Here is a 20819-nt window from a genome sequence, read left to right as displayed (position 1 = left end):
TATTTTTATACTTACAATTTCTATATTTTTCTAGAAATAAAAGTATACATCATATAAACCACGCACATAGGGTGACACCACAATAGAAAAGTGGGCCAACTCTCCGGCCCCAGTGCACTCAGGTTCGATTCGCTAGTTCATAACTCCATTGACTAAAGTTATCAGCCATCAAATCCAATTTTGATATATATTATTTGACATCTCCATTGGAGGTGCTTTAAGCTCTGAGTAAACAAATTAAATATAAGATGATTATAGGTTGAGTGGACAAAGAATTATTAGGCTACATTTAGGTGGACTACTAATCTTTTATAGAGTAAAATCACATAAAAATACATTTAATATTTTTTAAAGACTACCTGAACTAGAGCCCATGGTAGCCTTGTTGCTAATTCCTCCCATGGTAAAAATTAGATACCAGTTTCTTTTCTAACAAAATTATCGAAAAGTTATCTAAAGTTGGTGGACCAGCAGCTATTGAAACATAATTAAAGTATTATTGATTATTGTTGAAAAAGAGAAGATCATTGCATTCCCAAAATTGAAAAACATTTTGCGACGTACGTTAAATTTTCTATTTTCACATTTGGTGAAATGCACAATTGATAGCAAAACTCACGGCAGGTCAACACAGAACTATTCAAATCAAACCTACAACACTGGTATGTAGTAGGTATAGAATAGTGACAATGCATGTGAAGGTGCCCCATTTTGGTCAACAAGGGCAATTTGTTGGTAAACGAAGAATGGCAAACGACGACATTTGGCCACCCCAAACCAAAGCTTGCCTAACCTAATGATGACCAACTTAAATCGCACTCCACAAAGGCCATTTTCTTATGAAATATCACCAATTTTGAGGTAAGTGTGATACCATACCCCCGTGTTTGGGATTTGTTTATTTTTTTTGTTTTGCCAAAGCTTTCCTTAATTTTTTGGGAGACTTTGAAAAAAACTAAAGGAGAGAGAAAATTTTTAAAAGAAGTCAAAATGGACAAAATTGCCCATATTTATTTTTTGATTTCCTAAGGAATCCTTTACATTTGCATGTCTTTGGTTTGAAAGTTGAGAGGTTTTTCTGTCTTTTTTGAAAAAGCTTTGGCTTTTTCTAAAAGTGAAAGTTTTTTTATGGGCAAAACCTAAATTTACTTAATTTTTTTACCCTTTTTTTTTTCCTTCTAAAAAGATGCATGCACTATTGTCTCGTTTGTTAGGAGAATTAGACTAGCAAAATGCCTATATTTCATATTCAATCAAGGTATAATATGTAAGTGTTTCTCTCTTTTTGGATAAGATGGTCGATGGAAGGAACTTTTGGTCCTTCTTCTTTTAGATTGCGTAGACATGCCACCACCAAGCCACTGATTGGTTGGCTTGAATGGAAAAGGTTGGATTGTTGTGTTCGCGCTTCTGAGTTCTAACCAGCCGATTGATTGGCCAAGCAAGGAACCTCCTCTTGGCCTAGGTTTTCACTTCCTCAGGGTCGAGGATGGTTAGGTTTCGTAGGGGTGTTTTAGTATTTTTGAGATTTTTGAATGGTAATAATGCAAATTAAATTAAAATATGCGATTAAACTTAAAGACGAGTTAAAGTGCGATAAAGTAAATCAAAGCGATAGATAAACTTAAATTAATCAAAGAACGAAATAAGAATGATATAAATGATAAAGGCAATAAAATAAAGCAATTTGAAATTAAATTAAGCTTAAAGAAAGATAACAATTAACAATAAAGCAAGAAAATTAAATCTTAAAACAACGTAATGGAAAATACAAGAAATTAAACTTACACTAATGAAAGTGAAGAACTGATCTAGTCTACTTAGTTGGAAAATAAAAACCTAGTCTAGTGATAGAAAATTGAAAGACAAAAAGTAGGTTTTTGTGTCTGATGTCGGGGTCCTTTACTCTTTGTCTGACGTAGTTTATATAGGGGCATTCGTAGCCCATGGGCTAGCCATTAAATGGCCAACTATCAACTTCGTTCAAAATCTTTCTTTGTGTGGCTTCTCAATCCACGGAATTGACTCGAATGAGATCATCAAATTGCAAATCTGATCACTTGATTCTCTCCTCCTTAGGAATGTTCCAAATTGACATAACTTTCTTTGATTTCTTTCCTTGGATGGGTTTTGTCACGTGCATGAAAATATTTGAAGGTTTTGGGCCTACTTCCGCGAGTTGGGCTTAGACCTCCGAGGACTTGGGCTTGACTTCTAATGAGACGTTGCAACTTCCGGGGTTTTAATCTTGATTGGAAACAATCCACCGATGTTGGGTGACTTAGAATTCCAATGAGTCCATCCAAGAAACTTGGCCAAAGTCTACATGACTTCTTAGTTTCCAATATTGCCCCATATATATATACATTTATATATTTAGATAGAGAAAGAGAGTTCGTAGGCCACTCAGTTGGCCTTTAATTATTGTCTCCAATCTACTAGACTGTAAGGCCTCCATAACATATAACATATATTTGCATGGATCAATAAACTTTTCTAGCCCAGACTATGGGTAATCAAGTTTGGTTGGCCAAACATTTTTTAACATTTCAATGTCACAAATTCTTTATGTCAGAATATTATTTAATATGTCTTATCTCCGTTCAGGAATTCAAAACAATATTATGATCAATCCAGCTCACTTTGGATTGTCAAACAGGCACCCCTCCAGCTGCTATCTTCCTAGCCACACTTCTCCAGCCAACTCTTTGGCCATTACATTAGAACACTTCATTTGAGAAACGCCATTGACCAATATACATATTAAAATATTTTATTTGTTTTGGGAATGGTCATTGACCAATCACCACCTCCATTAGTATATATGTTTGGCCAACTATTCAATTCCAACCCAAGTACCAAGGTTAGCTTCTTTAATATACTTCCATCATTTTATCAAAAAGAAACACAACCCCACCTTTGTCATCGCACACCTCCAGCCAACTAAATTACAAAACCACACAGTAGAAGACTCCAGCCATTGCCTTATCCAGCCAATTCCAAACCAGCAATGAACCTTACCAGCCGCATCCTTCTGCGAGGAAAGTCTGATTAACTTGGCCTTGCGTTTGCCAGGAAGAGAGAACCCGGCCAGCCCAATTTTTGCAAGTAGATCTAGCCACTTGTTGAAATAGACTGGTGAAAGTTCCAATTTGATTTTTCACTTGACTGATCCTCTATCCCAACTAGTTGGATTTTATTTATTTATTGTCATTTGTTTGTTGCATTTTCTTACTTGGCTAGGCCTCTTGGAATTTGGTCTCCTTGACTTGGCTGGAATTTGTTGACCACATCCAAACATTGTCCCCTTGATTTCTTGGCCTTCGATTGGTGAAAGGATAAGTGAATCAAAATTCTTACGACTTTTTAGCTTTCTCCGGATGTTTCAACTTCATACTTTATTGTAGCAATTTATGATGCTTGAGTTAAATTGATGTTTAGGGAGATACCCTAATCAATTCTTGAGAGACCTTTGAACTTCATATCCGTTAGAAAACCTAGGCATTATAAATACCAATTTGGCTCCAAACATTTCTCCATACTCAAAACTCTATTGCCATTGCTCTTAGAAACTTTCTCCCACCAAACCTAAACCTTGCTTCCTAGATTCACCATTTGATAGGCCAAAAACCGTTCGAATCATCACCAAATTCGTTATTTTGCGAGTTTTCAAGTATGTTAAACTCTTTTCCGGTTGATATTGTTGTGATTTTGATGAATGGTGGCCATTGGAATCTCATATTTTAAAATTTTGAATGTTTGAATGTTCTTCATGTTCTTGGAAAATTTTTGCTTTTTTGCCACTATATTTTTCTTGATTCAAATAATATTTGTGTTTGTAGGATGGATCCAGAGTTGAAGTCCATTATCTCTCACTTGGCCAAATTGAAGAAGACCATGGCTGAAAGTAAACAACAACTCGAGGAAGCCTACGCCATCAAATTAGAAGGTGATGTCCCAAGCCACACAACCAACCTCTAGATGAAGTGGTGAGGATTTGGGCCGAACAAAGTGATGATCCTCCGCCTTTCACCATGGAGTTCGATTGGAAATCAACTTGGGAAGCTCTTTGACCTTTCAAAGGTTGGCCATGTAAAACTTATGAGATTGACTGTGTGGCTAAGAAAGAAGTCCAAAGCCAAGAAACTTCTGGATTGGATATGTCTGCGCTGGACTGGACTATCAACACTTTCAACTATCAAGTTTCAGCTATAAATTGATACCAATGTTCGAGTTTGGCATAGATTTAATCTATTTCAAGCCCTGGAAGGATTTTTGAATGGGCAAAATTGGACCCTCTTCAGTCTGGAAGGGGCAGAAGTGGCTGGACTTGATGATTACTGAGCTGTAACTGCACTGTAATACCTGTTCTGCTTGATCATGGCTCTCCATAAATTTGTTGAGGTTTTCATATTTGTAAAACCCCAAACTCTGCTTGATTTGGCTTATGCTGGACCAAATTTGTAATGAGAGAAATCTCGTTTTGAATGACTTATTTCTTTAAGTCTGAACTAGAGTTGAAAATTTTGATTTGTAGCTGACTTCTTTCTTGTGGCTCAATGAGCTTTTGGTTGTTTTAGCGTTTTGAAGGTTTTTGGGATCAAGTGATCATTTTGAGTTTTTGCTTTGGATTGATTTTTTTTTTTTTTGTCCTCGATCTTTTCACCTCCTCTCATATTTATAGAAAATGCTGGAGTGGGGCTTCTAATCTTTTAATAATGGGCGGCAAATTTTCCAAAAACGAGATCTTTTATTTTAAATGCATAGAAAAAGGGAAGTTATTTGTTCTGGCAGAGAAGAACCATCAGTAGTCAGTTTTCATGAAGGTCTTTTCCTTGCTTTTCTGAAGAAAAAAAACAACTCTTCTTTGTTCTTTGTTTGTTCTTAGTAAGGAGAAAGAACACAATCTGACATGATGGTCAGTTTGCTTTTCTTGTTTGAATAACTCCCTTGCTTCCCACTTATCTTTTGAGATCGTAATTTGTTTATCTCTTGGAAAGATCACCTGCTCTGATGCAGAATTATATACAAAAGGATTCTGATCTTTTAGTCGCAGAGTTTCAAAGATGTCTTTCTGCTAATGACTTGCTTTCATTAATTCTCAATCGACTCTCTTGTGATAGTTGAAATTGTTGACTTTTCAAAGTCAGGTAGTCACGTGGGTTCTGAGAATAGGCTTCCCAAAAAGATCTGCTGACTTTGTACTCTAGGTTTTGAGATCAATGGTGAGAATTCAGAAGCTGGGCCTAATCCAATTCTTCTTTCAATTTCTTTATTGATCTGCTTCAGTGGTCGATTGCCATTTAATTTTGACGTTTTTACATCTCTACCATTTTCGTAAAAGATATGGGAAAGCCCAGTCCTTTGTTCTTTTTGTTTTGTGGGCCTTTCTTTGCGAAGATGGGCTTGTGCATAGATTTCTTTTTTGGCCCAAACAATTAGTAGAATTTGTGAACTCCTTTATTTCTAATTATAGGTAGGAAGTTTGTATGTAATAGAATAAAGATTGGTTGACTATGTAATAACTATTGAATCTTCAAATTAGTAATAACTATTGAATCTTCAAGTTATATTAAAGAAATAATTTTTGATTGTATGTATTCTTTAATAAAGCATTATAATTGGTTTTCTAGTTAAAAATGTTGTATAGAATCATAGGAAACAAAAAACTACATTATAACAACAAGGGAACATATTAGACGACATATTTAAAGATAATAAAACGATGATTTTATTGGAAAAACCGTTGTTTGTATATATAATCAGTGACTGTTTTTAACACAATGTTGCCGTCTTTATATACAATCAACGACAGTTTTTACAAAATACCAACGTCTTTACTCATAAATGACTACGGTTTTAACAAAATACCGTTGTATTTACACATAAATGATGACGGTTGGTTTTATAAACCGTCGTCTTTACCAATACATAACGACGGTTTTTTTAACATAAACTGTCGTCTTTACATAAGAACAGCGATGGTTCTTTTTATAAACCGTCGTCTTTACCCATAAATAACGACGGTTTTTTAACAGAAACTGTTGTCTTTACATAAGAACAACGACGATTTTACTAAAAACCGTCGTCTTTATAGATAAACAACGAGGTGAAAAGCCGTCGTAGTTTGATACTCCAAAAGATGGCGGTCGATTTAACGATGGTTTTCAAAGCATCACAATAACGGTGAATCCCCGTCTTCTATTTCGTTTTTCGTAGTAGTCCATGCTCCAACAATGACGATGATACATGTAATGGTACTAAGAATAATTGTCATTTTCTTCTTCGTGCAGAAAGAGTATCAACACAAAGAGTTAAGACTAAATTAGACTGAAGACTAATTAAATAAATACAAATGAATGACCAAATTAAGCCTAGAGATTACATGATCCACACAATTCTATGATATCAAACCTGACAAGCAAATTAAACCAAATGCACTGCAACACAGATGCAATACAACCCTGAGTATGGTAATCATACAGTTTATTAATGAAGCTGGCCTTAGCATAGACATGCAACACAGATGCAGTACAATTTACTTTCATTCCTTTTCTACACAAAACTAATCTTTCAGATGGATATAGCGATTCATTGCAAACTGAAATTCCAGAGCCATGAGCATAATGCCAAGAAGAAGAATATCATATTAACACATAATTGAATAGTGAAATGATCATACTTCAAAACATAAAATTGGGTCTTAGAAAAGCTTAATTTCTCAAGAAACAAGATTTAGCTCCAAAGTGATTGAAAACAACGTTTATCCTAATTTTAAAACTTCCCCACCTTCTTTGTGATATTGAAACAGAAAATCAACTCTCACATAACATATAAATCCAGCCTATTTTTCACTACCTACAAACTGAAATAAAACAATCACAAATATACTTGTAAACCCACAAAAAGAAAAGGGAAAAAAAAGAAAGAAAAAAGCTAACTTTAAGCAATAAATGGGTCCTCTAGATTCAATAGCGTCAATAACAACCAAAAAACAAAAAGGAAAAGGAAAAATCACATATTGTAAACTGCAACTAATCAACAATACCATCAATACAAATACGAATATAACACATAAAGCACAACCAAGCACATAGCAGGGGCAAGCACAAGGAGAACTATAGAGAATTATTATCTTGTAAACAAAATTCAATTAACTGAAAAAGGAAAAATAGATAACTCAAAATGAGCAAGTACAGCCATGGGAAGAGCAGAGAAAAATGAGTCTGGATAGTTGAGACTCTTACCTTGATTAGAGTAAATATTCTTGTCAGATTGACAGGTAGAGAGGAGAAATAAAATAAAAGCATAGATAAGATAGATAGGATAAAACCTGGTTCCATAGATGAAAACAATCAGTATAGCAGACAAAAAAGAGGCCAACGACAAGGAAAGAAATTGAAAACTAAAACTCACCAGAAAAACTAAGCAGAACACCATCAAACGAATACCCATCTATTATGGGGCGCAGGCTTGTTCTCTTTGAAGAAGATAGGTTATTCCTAAAATTTTATGGAGGAGATTTGGCGGGCGAAGATGAAAATTCCCTCTCTATTGGGAATTATACAATTCCGCCTATTACCATCTAATTTCAACTCGAGAGTTTAGATGTGGAATCCCCACGATATTTTATGCGTGTAATTTGGCAATTCTTGAGTTGATGACTTTGTACTTTCCCTTTTCCACGCTCCAAATCCCAACTTTTATTAAAATCCCGAGTTATTTTACTGCATCCAAACACACTATAGAGATTAGTTAAGGACTTCTAATTTCAGTCATCGGGTCACGTGTATAGTACAAATTAAAAAAGTATTTCACTCACTAATGTATCGAATGGATGTGTGAGATTAAAATTGATTGACTAGCCATTGACATAGCTAACTTCTAAGAGCAGTTCCACCGGTATGTATTGTTAAGGCAAAAGGCCCTGTAGGCTACAAAAACACACTCTACCAATCAAGCCCAAGCAAATGGCAGGCTCTAGCAAGACTAGGTAGGCCCAAAAGCAAAAACAGCCCAAGCTGTTGACTGAGGGCAAAGAAAATTAGAAAAAATACCAAAAGATTTAGAAATTTTTGTTATAAGTACTTAGCAATTTTTTATTTATTAATCTCATACATATAAATAAAATTAATCCCATATAAATAGTAATTGTCCTTGGGTTGCCATGGTAATGGGTAGAAAAGCACAAAAAAAAAAAAAAAAATTTACTAGGGCAGAGACTATTCACATAAATAATAATCATCCTTACTTGCCATTTGCCATGACAAATGAATAGAAGTGCTCTAAGAAAATGAAATTTCACTTCAAATTCTAGAAATATTTTTCTTTTGATGGGCTGGGCCGAAGATAAAGTAAAAGGATAGAATCGCCATTGGCTATTATTATTGTCCAATCAAACACCTGCTGATTGGATCATCCCCGCCAAGTGGCGCCCCCAAACTCGACTGAGATACGCGCCTCTCTTTCCCTCTCTGTTACAGAAGAGAAAAGTGATCAATGAAAAATGCCTTTATCTGAGGTTCCGTTTTCGGTGGTGCCTTCTCTTCCAAGTCGCAAGGTAATTTAAATGAAACCCGTTGGTAATTTCGAAATGTGCAACCAAAGTCTTGACCTACCTCTTTCTTTTGTATTGCCGCAAGCTGTAGGTTGCTGCTGTTACTTGCAATTGTTTGCCACCAAAAACTTATGGCTGCAACTTTAGTACACGCAAAGTTGCTGCTGCATTCAGTGTCTCTAGAAATCTCAAATTTGTGGCAAATTCGGCTTCTCGGGATGACAACGATGCTACTGCTTCGGTTGAGTTTGATGACGTCTCAATTCCTAGCGACTATTCTGAGCTCCTTGAACAAGTAATCATGCGCTTTCTACTTTGCCACTAGTCTGGTGTAAACTTATATTTTTTATTTGAATTTTTATTTGGGATATTTGCATGTCTTATTCCACCTTATCTGAGTTATTTTATATTGAAACCTGCGAAGAATTTTGATTAATACTTACTTCATAATTATCACAAGCAGCACCTCTCTCTCTCTCTCTCTCTCTCTCTCTCTCTCTCTCTCTCTCTCTCTCTCTCTCGTACACTGTCAGCATTTCACTTGATTTGTTAGGTGTCAGGTGTGGCTTTGATTTCTAATTTACAACTATTTGGTGCTAAGTGTTTTCTTGGCCTACGTGACAATTGATAGGCTAGAAAAGCAACTGATTTGGCTTTGAAGGACAACAAGCAGTTGATGGTGAGTTAGAATTTTATTGAGAAATAATGAAAACGTAATACCAGGCCATTTGTGAAATTTTATGGAGTATGTTTGTTGGGATGACGACAAGTCACTTGTGCAGGAGATTGAGTTCCCTACTTCTGGACTTGAATCTGTACCAGGTTCATTCCACCAGCTGATATATATGTTTACATCTGTTTGTTCCTTCCACCATCAACTTGCATTATGTTTTTCATCTTAATCCATTATACACATTTCAGGGGATGGCGAAGGAGGAATAGAAATGACAGAAAGTATGCAGCTAATTCGAGAATTTTGTAACCGCTTAATAAACCCAGAGAAAGCCACCCGGACCAGAATAGTAATTTCTTCATCTTTAACCTCTCTATTTTTATTTTCTTTTTCTTTTTCGGAAGATAAATAACTGCAGTTTCACATTGCTTAGGGGACTGTAATGGACTCACTTATGTACATGAATTTGTTCTTGTGAGAAATTATACTACATTAATTTCTAAGAAGCAGAAACGGTAACCAAAAAAACGGAACTCTTCTAAATTAGTTTGTTAAAAGGAAGCATTCTTTTCTGTTTTAACAGTTGAAATCAATCTGTTACTGAAATTTGATGTTCTATTTTGTGGATTCTTCAAGATATAAGTGTGAACTACCATAAACTACAGGGAGGGGCTTTCGAACTCAGGTGCAAAGGGGCAGCACCTGCCTTGGCCAGCTGGCCTAACCCATGTCTGAGAATATGCAATACCTGTACATGCGTTGGTAGATGCATGTGATCACAGTTGAGCATAGATTTCTAAGATTTGTTTTCTATATCAAGTTCCACATGATACAAGCTTTCTGGGAGTGTTGCTGTGAAAGGTTTCACAGGATAGTTTGGTTCAAATGGCTTTATCTTTACTCCTTAAGGTGTTTGCTTGTCTTCTTGAACCACATAGTAGCATATATCATTAAAAATCCTTTTCTGTGATCCACAACTCTGTAGCAACCTAACTACTCTATTTGTTCCTTGGTTATCTTTTCTAAGTACCTAGCCTGTAGGTGAAGTGTATTAACCTTTTTATGAAAGCTTTCAGTTCTTCCCTGAGGCCAGCGAAGTTAAATTTGCAAGAGAATCAGTTTTTGAAGGAGCTTCCTTCAAGCTGGACTATCTGACGAAGCCATCATTTTTTGAGGATTTTGGTTTTGTTGAGAAAGTGAAAATGAAAGACCGTGTGAAGCCAGAAGATGAACTTTTCCTGGCTGCCTATCCATATTTTAATGTCAATGGTAGTTCCAAATATCCCTTCTTATAATTGTTCTAAAATCTAATGCAGAGGGAGGGAACACATTTTTCTTTATATGGGATGTGTGTAGTATATGATCATAGCGAAGAAGCAAAGACCAAATTCGAACCAATAAGAAATGGAAGAGAAAATTGAGCTCCTAGATATATAACAATAAGATGTGCTTTCAAACTTTTAATTCTCTTTCTTCTGTTCCTCTTATCTTCAGTGGATTACATGAAGGTTCTTTATCTAGACCATTAGCTAGGTTTTCCAATAACGCTGCATTTCTAAATACATGAGTTTACAATTTTTCAAATCTGAATGTTTTGGATTTTCTCATCACCCTTTTCTTGATGTCTGAGTTGCGTTCTAGTTCTTGCAAATTACCTTCAACACTTTCCTAATGATTTCTCCCTCTTTCTTGCAAATACGTCTATGTTCTCCACAATTCCTGCAACAAATAATTTATTCCAAGGCCTTCAACATATCCTTTTCTTTTTAAGGCCTGCAATCTCTCTTTACTTCTTTTTCTTGTTTCTTCTTTGACCGACTGGTAACACTATTACTTCCACGGCGATATGAGGATGGCCATGCTCAGGATGAGCTTTTACCCTTATATCCCAGTATTCTAAGCTAGTTCTTTTTGACTATTTGGTGAGAGTTCCAAACTAAGCTACATTGTTCTCATTCCTGCTTTTGTTTCATTTGCATTTCTTGGATTTAATGGAGGGTACATCTCTAATTTCAGCAGTTCTTGTTTTACCTCTTTGCTAGTCTTGTTCTTGTTCTTGTTCTTGTTTTACCTCTTTGCTAGTGTTGTTTTTGCTGCTTCTATTTATTGGCTTTGTCTCTTTTCTTGTCTTTTGGTGGCAAAACTTTTATTTTGGAACGGCCATTATATTTTGTGCTCTGTTTGGATGAGGGTAGGATTCAAACCATCAGCTCTAACATGTTAGAAAATATAAAACAGCGAAAACATAATCTACATAATGATTTTGTGGTGGTGTTTATAGCAAAGAAATATTACATCGACATATATCTAACAAAGACATAAATGATATGTATGGTTATGGCTATACAGAGTTTCTAGACAGCACTAAGATGACTTTTGAAACTATTTATCCTCTTCTATTTCTCTTCTCATATCAGTAAACCTCACATAATTGAATATACATTTCTGGACACATAATTGACTAAATTCTGAATTAATCTCCCAACAGTTAGTGATCAATTTGTACTTATTTCTTGCAATGCAGAAATGCTCGTGGTCGAAGAACTTTACAAAGAAGCTGTTGAGAACACTTCCAGGAACCTAATTATTTTCAATGGAGAACTTGACCGCATAAGATCTGGGTGTATCCTTTGCAAATTTTTTAGATGCTCTTAATATATATTCTCCATCCAATATAGTTATGCAAATCATTATTTATGCCCACTATTATATCAGTATTGGCGATTTTCTTTATATTTTTGGTATCAATCGATCAGTGCCATTGCATTCCTATTACAAGCCATGAATGCATTACAGCATTAGGATAATGCATTAAGATTTTTGAGAATCAAAACCATGAAGCATAATTCTTGAAACCATTAGTGATCTTTTCCGTGACATTCATGACCGGTTTTCTTGCATGAAATAAGATTATCCGCCTTTCTTCTACCCGAAGCTCGCTGCACTTTCCCAGACCCTATTTCCAGTTATGGAGACTGTATACTACATTCACAATTTTAAGGGACGCAATGGAGGGACCCTTTTCAGGTTTGCTAGCTACTCATAATCTGTTTCAGTTATGTACAAACCAAGAGATAGTTTGCTAAAATATGAAAACTATGAGAGAATATTTGTTTGTGGGAATTTTCTGTGTATTCTTCTCCTTGTAGGAGGTCATATTTATAATACAACGAAACCTGAATGGGCAAGTCAATAATAAATTCCTAAATCTATTTACAGTAGGAAATCAGGAATTAAAGTAAATCAATTACAATTATAATAGGAATTCTTGGTGTGTAAGGAAAGTAAGTCAATATCCACAAGTCACGCTAACACTTCCTCTCATAGGGATGGCAAAAATCCCCGCGGGGGAGGGTCCCCGTCGGGTCCCCGACCCTAATGGGGGGAGATTTCGGGGCCAAATGGTTATCGGGTATGGGGATCCCCGAACTTAAAAAATCCCCGACGGATATGGGGAGGGGATGGTATTGGCGTCCCCATCCCCGAATCCGACCCGAAAATATATATGTTTATATTTAAATAAATAAATATATAATTATAATATTTATGTTTAATCCTAAGCTAACCTCTCTCTCCTAATTCTTCCTAATCTTTTCTAGAATTTCATATTGATGTGATTTTGAATAGTTGAGTTGAACTTTATAGTTAATTTGGATGTGTTGAATGATAATTTAATATGAAACTTAATGTTAAAATATATGATAAATATTTTTTGTGCAAAAAAAATCGGGGATTCGGGGCGGGTATGGGAGATAGTCCCCCGACGGAAACGGGGACGGGGATTCCCCGAAACCTATTAAACGGGGATTGGTTCGGGGATGGGGGCGGGGATGGAGAGCGGGGACGGGGATGGTATTGTCATACCCGGCCCCTACCCGGCCCGTTGCCATCCCTACCCCCTCACGTTGGTGCATAGATGTCGCCAATGCCCAACTGATCCAGTGAATTGTGGAATGCTTTATTGAAAATCGCCTTTGTCAAAATATCCGCCAATTGATCCTCAGATTTCACAAAAGGAAACTGAAACACTTTAGCCTCAAGCTTTTGTTTGATGAAGTGTCGATCCACCTCAACATGTTTAGTACGATCATGCTGAACCGGATTCTGTGCAATGGCTATAGCAGCCTTGTTGTCACAAAAGAGATTCATTGTGGATGTAGGTTTATACCCAAGTTCAATAAGCAACTTTCTTAACCAAAGAAGTTCACAAATCCCTTTAGTCATGCCTTTGAACTCGGCTTCTGCACTGGATAAAGCTACTACATTCTGTTTCTTGCTTCTCCATGTCACCAAATTACCTCCCACGAATGTGAAGTAACCCGATGTGGATTTTCTATCTGTTACATTACCTGCCCAATCTGCATCTGAATAACCATCAATATTTAGATGACCATGCTTTGAGAACATAAGTCCTTTTCCAGGTGCAGACTTCAAATATCTAAGTATCCGAAGAACTGCATTCATATGGTCTTCACTTGGAGAGTGCATAAATTGACTGACAACGCTCACCGCATAAGCAATGTCTGGTCGAGTATGTGACAAATAGATCAATCTTCCCACTAACCTTTGGTATCTTTCTTTGTTAGTTGGAACTTGATCCGGATATTCTCCAAGATGATGATTCTGAACAATAGGAGTGTCCGTAGGTTTACAATCTAGCATTCCTGTGTCTGTCAACAAGTCTAAGACATATTTCCTTTGAGAGAGAAATATGCCTTGCTTCGATCGAGCCACCTCAATTCCCAAGAAATACTTGAGTCCACCTAGATCCTTCATCTCAAACTCCGTAGCCAGATAGTCTTGTAGCTGTGATATTTCCTGTTTATCATTCCAAGTAATAATCATATCATCAACATAGATTATTAATGCTGTTACCTTCCCTTTTCGATGTTTCAAGAACAGAGTATGATCTGAGTTGCACTGTTTGAAACCATTGTTCTTCATTGCCATGGTGAACCGTCCAAACCATGCACGTGGTGATTGTTTCAATCCATACAATGCTTTTCGTAACCTGCAAACTGTTCCAGTCTGAGTAGTATTATATCCAGGAGGAATGTCCATGTACACCTCCTCCGTGAGTTCGCCATGTAGAAAAGCATTCTTTACATCAAACTGGTGTAGTGGCCAATCAAAATTAGCTGCAAGGGACAATAAGACTCTGACGGTGTTTAACTTTGCAACTGGAGCAAAGGTTTCTTCATAGTCTATACCATAGGTCTGTGTGTACCCTTTTGCCACAAGTCTTGCCTTGTATCGCTCGATAGATCCATCTGCATTGTGTTTTATAGTAAACACCCATCTACATCCGATAGTCTTTTTTTCTCGGGGTATAGTCTCCAATGTCCAAGTCTGATTTTTCTCAAGGGCTTTCATCTCCTCTTTTATAGCTTGGACCCACTTAGGATCTTTCAATGCTTCAGAGACCTTGGTTGGAATATGGATAGCAGACAACTGATGCACAAAAGCCTTGAGTGGTTCAGACAGCTTCTCAGTGGATACATGATTTGCAATTGGATACTTGGATGTCTTGCCAATATCAGGTGAATAACGGTTTGGTGGCTTCCCACGATTTTGCCTGAAAGGTAATTGATATCCAATAGTTTTATCATCTAAATGCACAAGTCTAGTAGGAGTAGTTACCTCAAGGATATTCTCAGGAGATTGGTCTGTTGGTACTGTTGAGTTAGAGGGGGGTCTTCATCTTGTTGTTCTGTATTGTCTGTAGGTGTGAGACTCGGATCAGAAATATCTTCGCATGGATCAGGTGGGTCAGGCAATTGATCGCTATGAATGGGCGATTGGTCGCTTTTCGACAGAGAGTAATCTCGTGCTCCAGACTCGGAATGATCAATCATTTCTGTACAAAGGAGAATTTCTTTATTTTCCAAGTTGCTCCAATTCTGCTCTTCACTTCGTATCTCCCCCTGAAGTGTAGAATTGGATGATGGGTCATGGAAGAACAGCTCAGATTCCAGAAAGGTCACATCCAAAGTGACATAGGTTCGTTGGGTAGGAGGGTGATAACAGCGGTAGCCTTTCTGATGAGTGGCATAACCCACAAAAACACAACGAAGCACACATGGATCAAGTTTGCTACGTTGATTTTTGTGGAGATGAACGAAAGCCACACATCCAAAGATTCGGGGTGTGAGTACCAAAACAGAAGGTAGAGGTCTGTGTTGTGCAAGCACCTGTAAGGGAGTTTTAAAGGTCAGTACACCAGAAGGCATGCGGTTGATCAGATAAGCTGCGGTGACAATAGCATCATCCCAGTGATGGCGAGGAACATGAGCGCCAATCAGAAGTGCTCGGGCGGTTTCAAGAAGATGTCGATTCTTTCGTTCAGCAACACCATTTTGTTGTGGTGTCTGAGGACAAGTCGTCTCATGGATAATTCCATGTTGTTGGAAGTAAGTCTGAAAGTCATGATTGACAAATTCTCCACCATTGTCTAAGCGAAGAATCTGGATTTGAGCATTAAACTGAGTTTTCATCTGTTTGTGGAAGGACTGAAAAGGAAAACACTTCGTTTTTATTCTTCAGCAAATAAAGCCATGTCATCCGTGTACAATCATCGATGAATGTGACAAACCATCGAACACCAGAAGGAGCAGTGATAGGAGAAGGTCCCCGGACATCAGAATGAATTAACGTAAATGGAGTAGTACACTTGTTCGTACTCAACGGGTAGGGCACACGGTGACTCTTGGCCAAAATACAAGTATCACATGTGAAGTCGGAGTCCTTGAAACCTGAGAATAAATCTGGTATAAGATGCTTCATATAACTAAAAGACGGATGTCCCAATCGACGGTGCCACAACCAGATTTGTTTTTGTTTGCTATCAAAGTGATGTGTCACGCTGTTAGCCATGCCGGGACTGAAGTCATCGACATAATATAGCCCCCCTCTCTTAGTACCACGACCAAGAATCTCCTTAGTGTGAATATCTGAAGCAAACAAAAACTCGGGTAAATGAGTACACAACAATTCAATTGTTCAGTAAGCTGACTAACTGACAACAATTTAGTGGATAAAGATGGAACAAGTAAAGTATTAGACAGTGTGAGAGAGGATGAGAGTGCAACAGTGCCAGCCCATGTCACAGGATAAGTAACACCATTGGCATTTGCAATACAGGTTCGTCGAGGTTGTGTAGTATTCAGAAAATCATCAGGATCAAACGTCATATGATCAGTTGCACTGGAATCAATTATCCAGCTCCTGGAATCAATCTTATCAGAAGTATGGAATCCATAACCAGTACCATTACTGGTCATATTGCATTGTCCTCGATCTGTAAGAGTAGCCCAACAATTGGGGTAGCCATGCGATTTAAAACAAGTCTCACAAGTGTGTCTCGGATCACCACAATATGCACAATCTGGTCCATGTGTCGGGGTCGTTAGTCTAGAAGTCATAATCTGTGCAGCGGAAGATGCATAGGATACAAGTTGAGTAGGAATTGGGATCGGAATCTGAGCCTAAGTCGGGGCCGGAGTCGAAGTCGAAATCGGGATCAGGGTCTAAATCAGAGACAAATTCGGGGTTGGGGTCATCATCGGAGTGGGGGTTGGGGTCGTCTTCGGAGTCGGGGTCGGGGTCGTCGTCGTCATAGTCGGGGTCGGGGTCGGGATCGTCAAAAGAGGATCCTGATTCTGGATCGGGTTCGGGGTCAAAGTCTGCATCTGTAGGAACGGAGCCATCTGGGCACTCAACTCAACGATGGTTGGTGGAGAATGAGAGAAGGAGTCGGTGGTGCTACCGCCATGAGGGTTGAAAAAAATCATCAACCCCCATAGCAGCGGCGGGGGTTTGAAACTAGAGTCAGCAATTCCAAGATCGCCGCTCTGATACCATGCTAAAATATGAAAACTATGATAGAATATTTGTTTGTGGGAATTTTCTGTGTATTCTTCTCCTTGTAGGAGGTCATATTTATAATACAACGAAACCTGAATGGACAAGTAAATAATAAATTCCTAAATCTATTTAAAGTAGGAAATCAGAAATTAAAGTAAATTAATTACAATTATAATAGGAATTCTTGGTGTGTAAGGAAAATAAGTCAATATCCACAAGTCACGCCAACATAGTTGTGTGCTGTTTTTCTTTTCAACAGGTCTGTGATACGAAAAACTTATTAACCTTTTATGTATTGATTTATTATGCTGCATTTAGGTGCTACCCAGGTCCATGGAAAGTGTTCAGAAAAGTGAGGAACAGATACGTTTGTTTGCACCAGCAGGAAGCTATGCCATCGCTCAAGGAAGTGGCTTTAGATATTCTTCCATCGGCTTGAGTTTTTGTTGCCTAATCAGCTCATTCGGTGAGCCGTAAAGCATATCATCTTTGTGCCTTCTGTATTATAAGAAAAGTAGTATAAAGCTATTACTTACAGCATTTGCTTCAATGTTGTCAAAATTTGATGAGTATTTGAGAATGAACTACTAACAAAATATGCAGGATATGCTAGTTGTCTACATAAATATACATAAAAACAAGTTTCATCCCAAATCCGTGTTCAAAACGTATTTAAGTAGCTTGTATGTGTAAACTAGAGGTCGGCACATTTCGGTTTGGCCCACCTCCACGGTCGGCAATAACTTTGTAAATTTGTAGCTCAAGTAGTTAACATCTTAACCTCAGAAATTCAGTATTTAAATTTCCCTTCCTAATATCGCTTACGTCAAAACAAACCAATATAGCTGCTTTGACAAATCGATCATGGAAGCCAATCCATAATACACTACAGTCAGAATCTTTTCACCTAACTGTCTCTCCACATTATAATATGAAATTCACTTTTACATCACTTGTTCATGATGAATCGACATTCATTGCTTATCGGTGTACACCGACCTAATCTATATGGTCGGTTACTCGGTTTTAGAATTCCACACTCACAGCAATTAAAATAAAAATTAATAATCTAAAGAATAAAATAATAAAATAATATCACCGTTGCCAAGTGTCCTCGTTTCAAAGAGATCTCCTGCATGTTGGAAGTTTCCCCTTCAACTGTTTCAACGAACCTAACAGTCAAAACCCTCCTTTTTCATTAAAAACTTCAAAATCCCACTCCTACCAAGCAGACAGCCCGTGTCATCAGAGCTCTCTTTTGAACATCAATTCCTTCGTAGCTAAGCTTTCTTCTTCTCCATTCTTCTATAAAAACCCAGAACCATATCCAAATCCAAAACACAACCAAATTGAAGATGGCAAATGAGATATGGATCGTTCCATTTTTTGGGCAGGGTCATCTGTTCCCATTAATGGAGCTCTGCAAGCAACTAGCCTCCAGAAACTTCAAAGCCGTTTTCGTCATTTCCTCCAACCTCTCCTCCTCTGTCCCTTCATCTCTCCGCCAATTCCCACTTGTCCAAATCGCTGAAATCCCAGATGAAATCCCACCACCATCGTCGTCTGGTTCATCTCCGCTGCCTCAGCCCAGCTCTGGCCCGCCCCGCCCCCACCATGATCACCATAATCAGATGGGCGTTGGCCTTGAAAAGCTGCTCTCGACCCGATCCGATAATCCGGATTCTGCAACACCCATTTGTGCTGTCCTTGACGTCATGGTGGGCTGGAATGCCGAGATTTTTAAGAAATTTGGAATTCCAACTGTGGCCTTCTTCACCTCCGGTGCCTGCTCTGCTGCCATGGAGTATGCCATGTGGAAGGCCCAACCCTTGGATATCAAATCCGGGGAGACCCGTTTGCTCCCCGGGCTACCCGAAGAAATGGCCCTCACGCTATCTGATCTGAAACAACATTCTCGGGAGCCTCCGCCACCCATTCATGGCGGCAGTCCACCACCAGGGGCAGGTGCAGGTTTTCCTCCACCTGGTCCACCTCTTAGTGGGCATAGCGATGGCCCACCACTAAGCTTGGGTGGAAATTTTCCTCCACATGGCCTGCCTCCACCGTTAGGCCCAGGTGCAGATTTTCCCCCACCTGATCCACCTTTTGGTGGACCTGGGCAGCAAAGAAGGGGCCCACCCAAACCAGGAGGTCGACCTCCTTGGGTAGATGAAGCAGACCGCTCTATTGCCTTGATGATCAACACGTGTGATGATTTGGAGCGCCCATTTATAGAATACCTAGCCAAACAAATTGGGAAACCGGTTTGGGGAGTGGGCCCGCTTTTGCCTGAACAATACTGGAAATCAGACGGTTCAGTTCTCCGCGACGGCAAACTCCGAACCAGTAATCGAAGATCCAACATCAGCGAGGACGAGGTGATTGAGTGGTTAGATTCAAAGTCAAAAGGATCAGTACTATATGTGTCATTCGGAAGCGAGGTTGGTCCTACTGTGGAGGAGTTCTCAATACTGGCAGAGGCATTAGAAGCATCAAACCGGCCATTCATATGGGTGGTCCAATCCGGTTCAGGGAGACCGCCGGGTCCGCCCCATGCCGGTTCAAAAGCTGAAGAAGGATATTTCCCTCATGGATTGGCAGAACGGGTGGGTAAAAGGGGTTTGATAATACATGGATGGGCACCACAGCTGTTGATACTGAGCCACCCATCAACAGGAGGATTTTTATCACACTGTGGATGGAATTCAACTGTGGAAGCAATTGGGCGTGGGGTCCCATTTTTGGCGTGGCCAATCAGGGGCGACCAACACCATGATGCCAAATTGGTGGTGAGTTTTCTGAAAGTGGGGTATCGGATTTCTGATGAAATTTCAGAGAAAATCAAGAAGGATGATATAGTGAAGGGAATTGAGATGCTGATGGATGATGAAGACATGAAACAACGAGCTGTTAGACTTAGTGCCAAGTTTGAGCATGGCTTTCCAACAAGTTCGGTTGCTGCTTTAGATGCTTTTAGGGATTTTGTTGCTCAAAAAGCAGCTTAAGCTTACTGAATTTTCATGTGTTGTGTTTTATTAGTTGCTTTTAAGACTTGTTTCTCAATGTATCAATGTATCAGGGCATACGTATCTAACCAAAATTTACCTTATTTCACATCAATACCATCGTTTTTATGTGATTAATGAGTAATTTCCCTTTATTTTATTTAAATGATTTTTTATCATTTATTAGTTTCCTCTTTTATTAAAGAAGAAGTCTCGTATTTTTATTTTTATTTTCGAGGAACCAAAGTCTTGTCTTTCAATACGCCTATAACGCAGAAATAAAGGAATCCAATTGATGGGTAAGAAATCAAGAAATCTAATTGAAGTTTCTTTTCATCATACAATAATAAAAAATTATTGGACAAAGGCAACATGGTGGATTAAAGACTTTTAACATCCTCCACCAGATTCCCACTCTTTAAAATTAATATGTAAAACCTTTTTCTGTAATTCAAAATTAAAAATGAACATAATTATTTTTACATAATTCCACTCCAGTTTCCCATGCAAAGAGTACCAAAAGGATCCTTGTGCTTGAAGATATTAATATTCTTGGCATTGCAAAGAAATGGTTATCAGCATTACTGAATAAATTATAACTTGTGACTTAAGTAACCTAACTGCCAATTTGTGGCAAGCTGATTTTACGGTTTGGTAGTGTTATTTTCTTTCATCTTTTGGTCTTATCATTTATAAATTCCTGCAAGTAGAAATGGTTCCC

The 20819-nt window shown here is 38.2% G+C and overlaps 2 protein-coding genes across 2 annotated transcripts; both read left to right on the top strand.

The window, feature by feature from the left end:
- The first annotated feature begins 8445 nt into the window (after nt 1-8445).
- LOC117628151 (protein LOW PSII ACCUMULATION 3, chloroplastic) lies at nt 8446-17690 on the top strand. The gene is made up of 9 exons (XM_034360535.1): nt 8446-8560; nt 8649-8852; nt 9189-9236; nt 9340-9379; nt 9479-9579; nt 10307-10499; nt 11755-11853; nt 12140-12257; nt 17412-17690. Exons 1-9 carry the CDS (start codon nt 8507-8509, stop codon nt 17530-17532), a joined length of 978 nt encoding a protein of 325 aa, XP_034216426.1. The 5' UTR covers nt 8446-8506; the 3' UTR covers nt 17533-17690.
- Nucleotides 17691-18303: 613 nt separating this feature from the next.
- Nucleotides 18304-20236, top strand: LOC117627792. The gene has a single exon (XM_034360033.1). The coding sequence runs from the start codon at nt 18449-18451 to the stop codon at nt 20096-20098; it is 1650 nt and encodes a 549-aa protein (XP_034215924.1). The 5' UTR covers nt 18304-18448; the 3' UTR covers nt 20099-20236.
- Nucleotides 20237-20819: the final 583 nt, after the last annotated feature.

Source organism: Prunus dulcis, chromosome 5 (assembly GCF_902201215.1).
Source record: "Prunus dulcis chromosome 5, ALMONDv2, whole genome shotgun sequence".
Taxonomy (NCBI): Eukaryota; Viridiplantae; Streptophyta; class Magnoliopsida; order Rosales; family Rosaceae; genus Prunus; species Prunus dulcis.
The sequence above is the reverse complement of the archived record's forward strand: the minus strand, read 5'-3'. Positions and strand labels throughout refer to the sequence as shown.

Bases quoted from the DNA above. Each gene is read 5' to 3' on its own strand.
- LOC117628151 (XM_034360535.1), top strand. From the start codon at position 8,507: ATGCCTTTATCTGAGGTTCCGTTTTCGGTGGTGCCTTCTCTTCCAAGT. The intron at 8,561-8,648 runs GTAATTTAAATG...CGCAAGCTGTAG, and splicing joins CTTCTCTTCCAAGTCGCAAG to GTTGCTGCTGTTACTTGCAA. The intron at 9,237-9,339 runs GTGAGTTAGAAT...TCACTTGTGCAG, and splicing joins AGGACAACAAGCAGTTGATG to GAGATTGAGTTCCCTACTTC.
- LOC117627792 (XM_034360033.1), top strand. From the start codon at position 18,449: ATGGCAAATGAGATATGGATCGTTCCATTTTTTGGGCAGGGTCATCTG.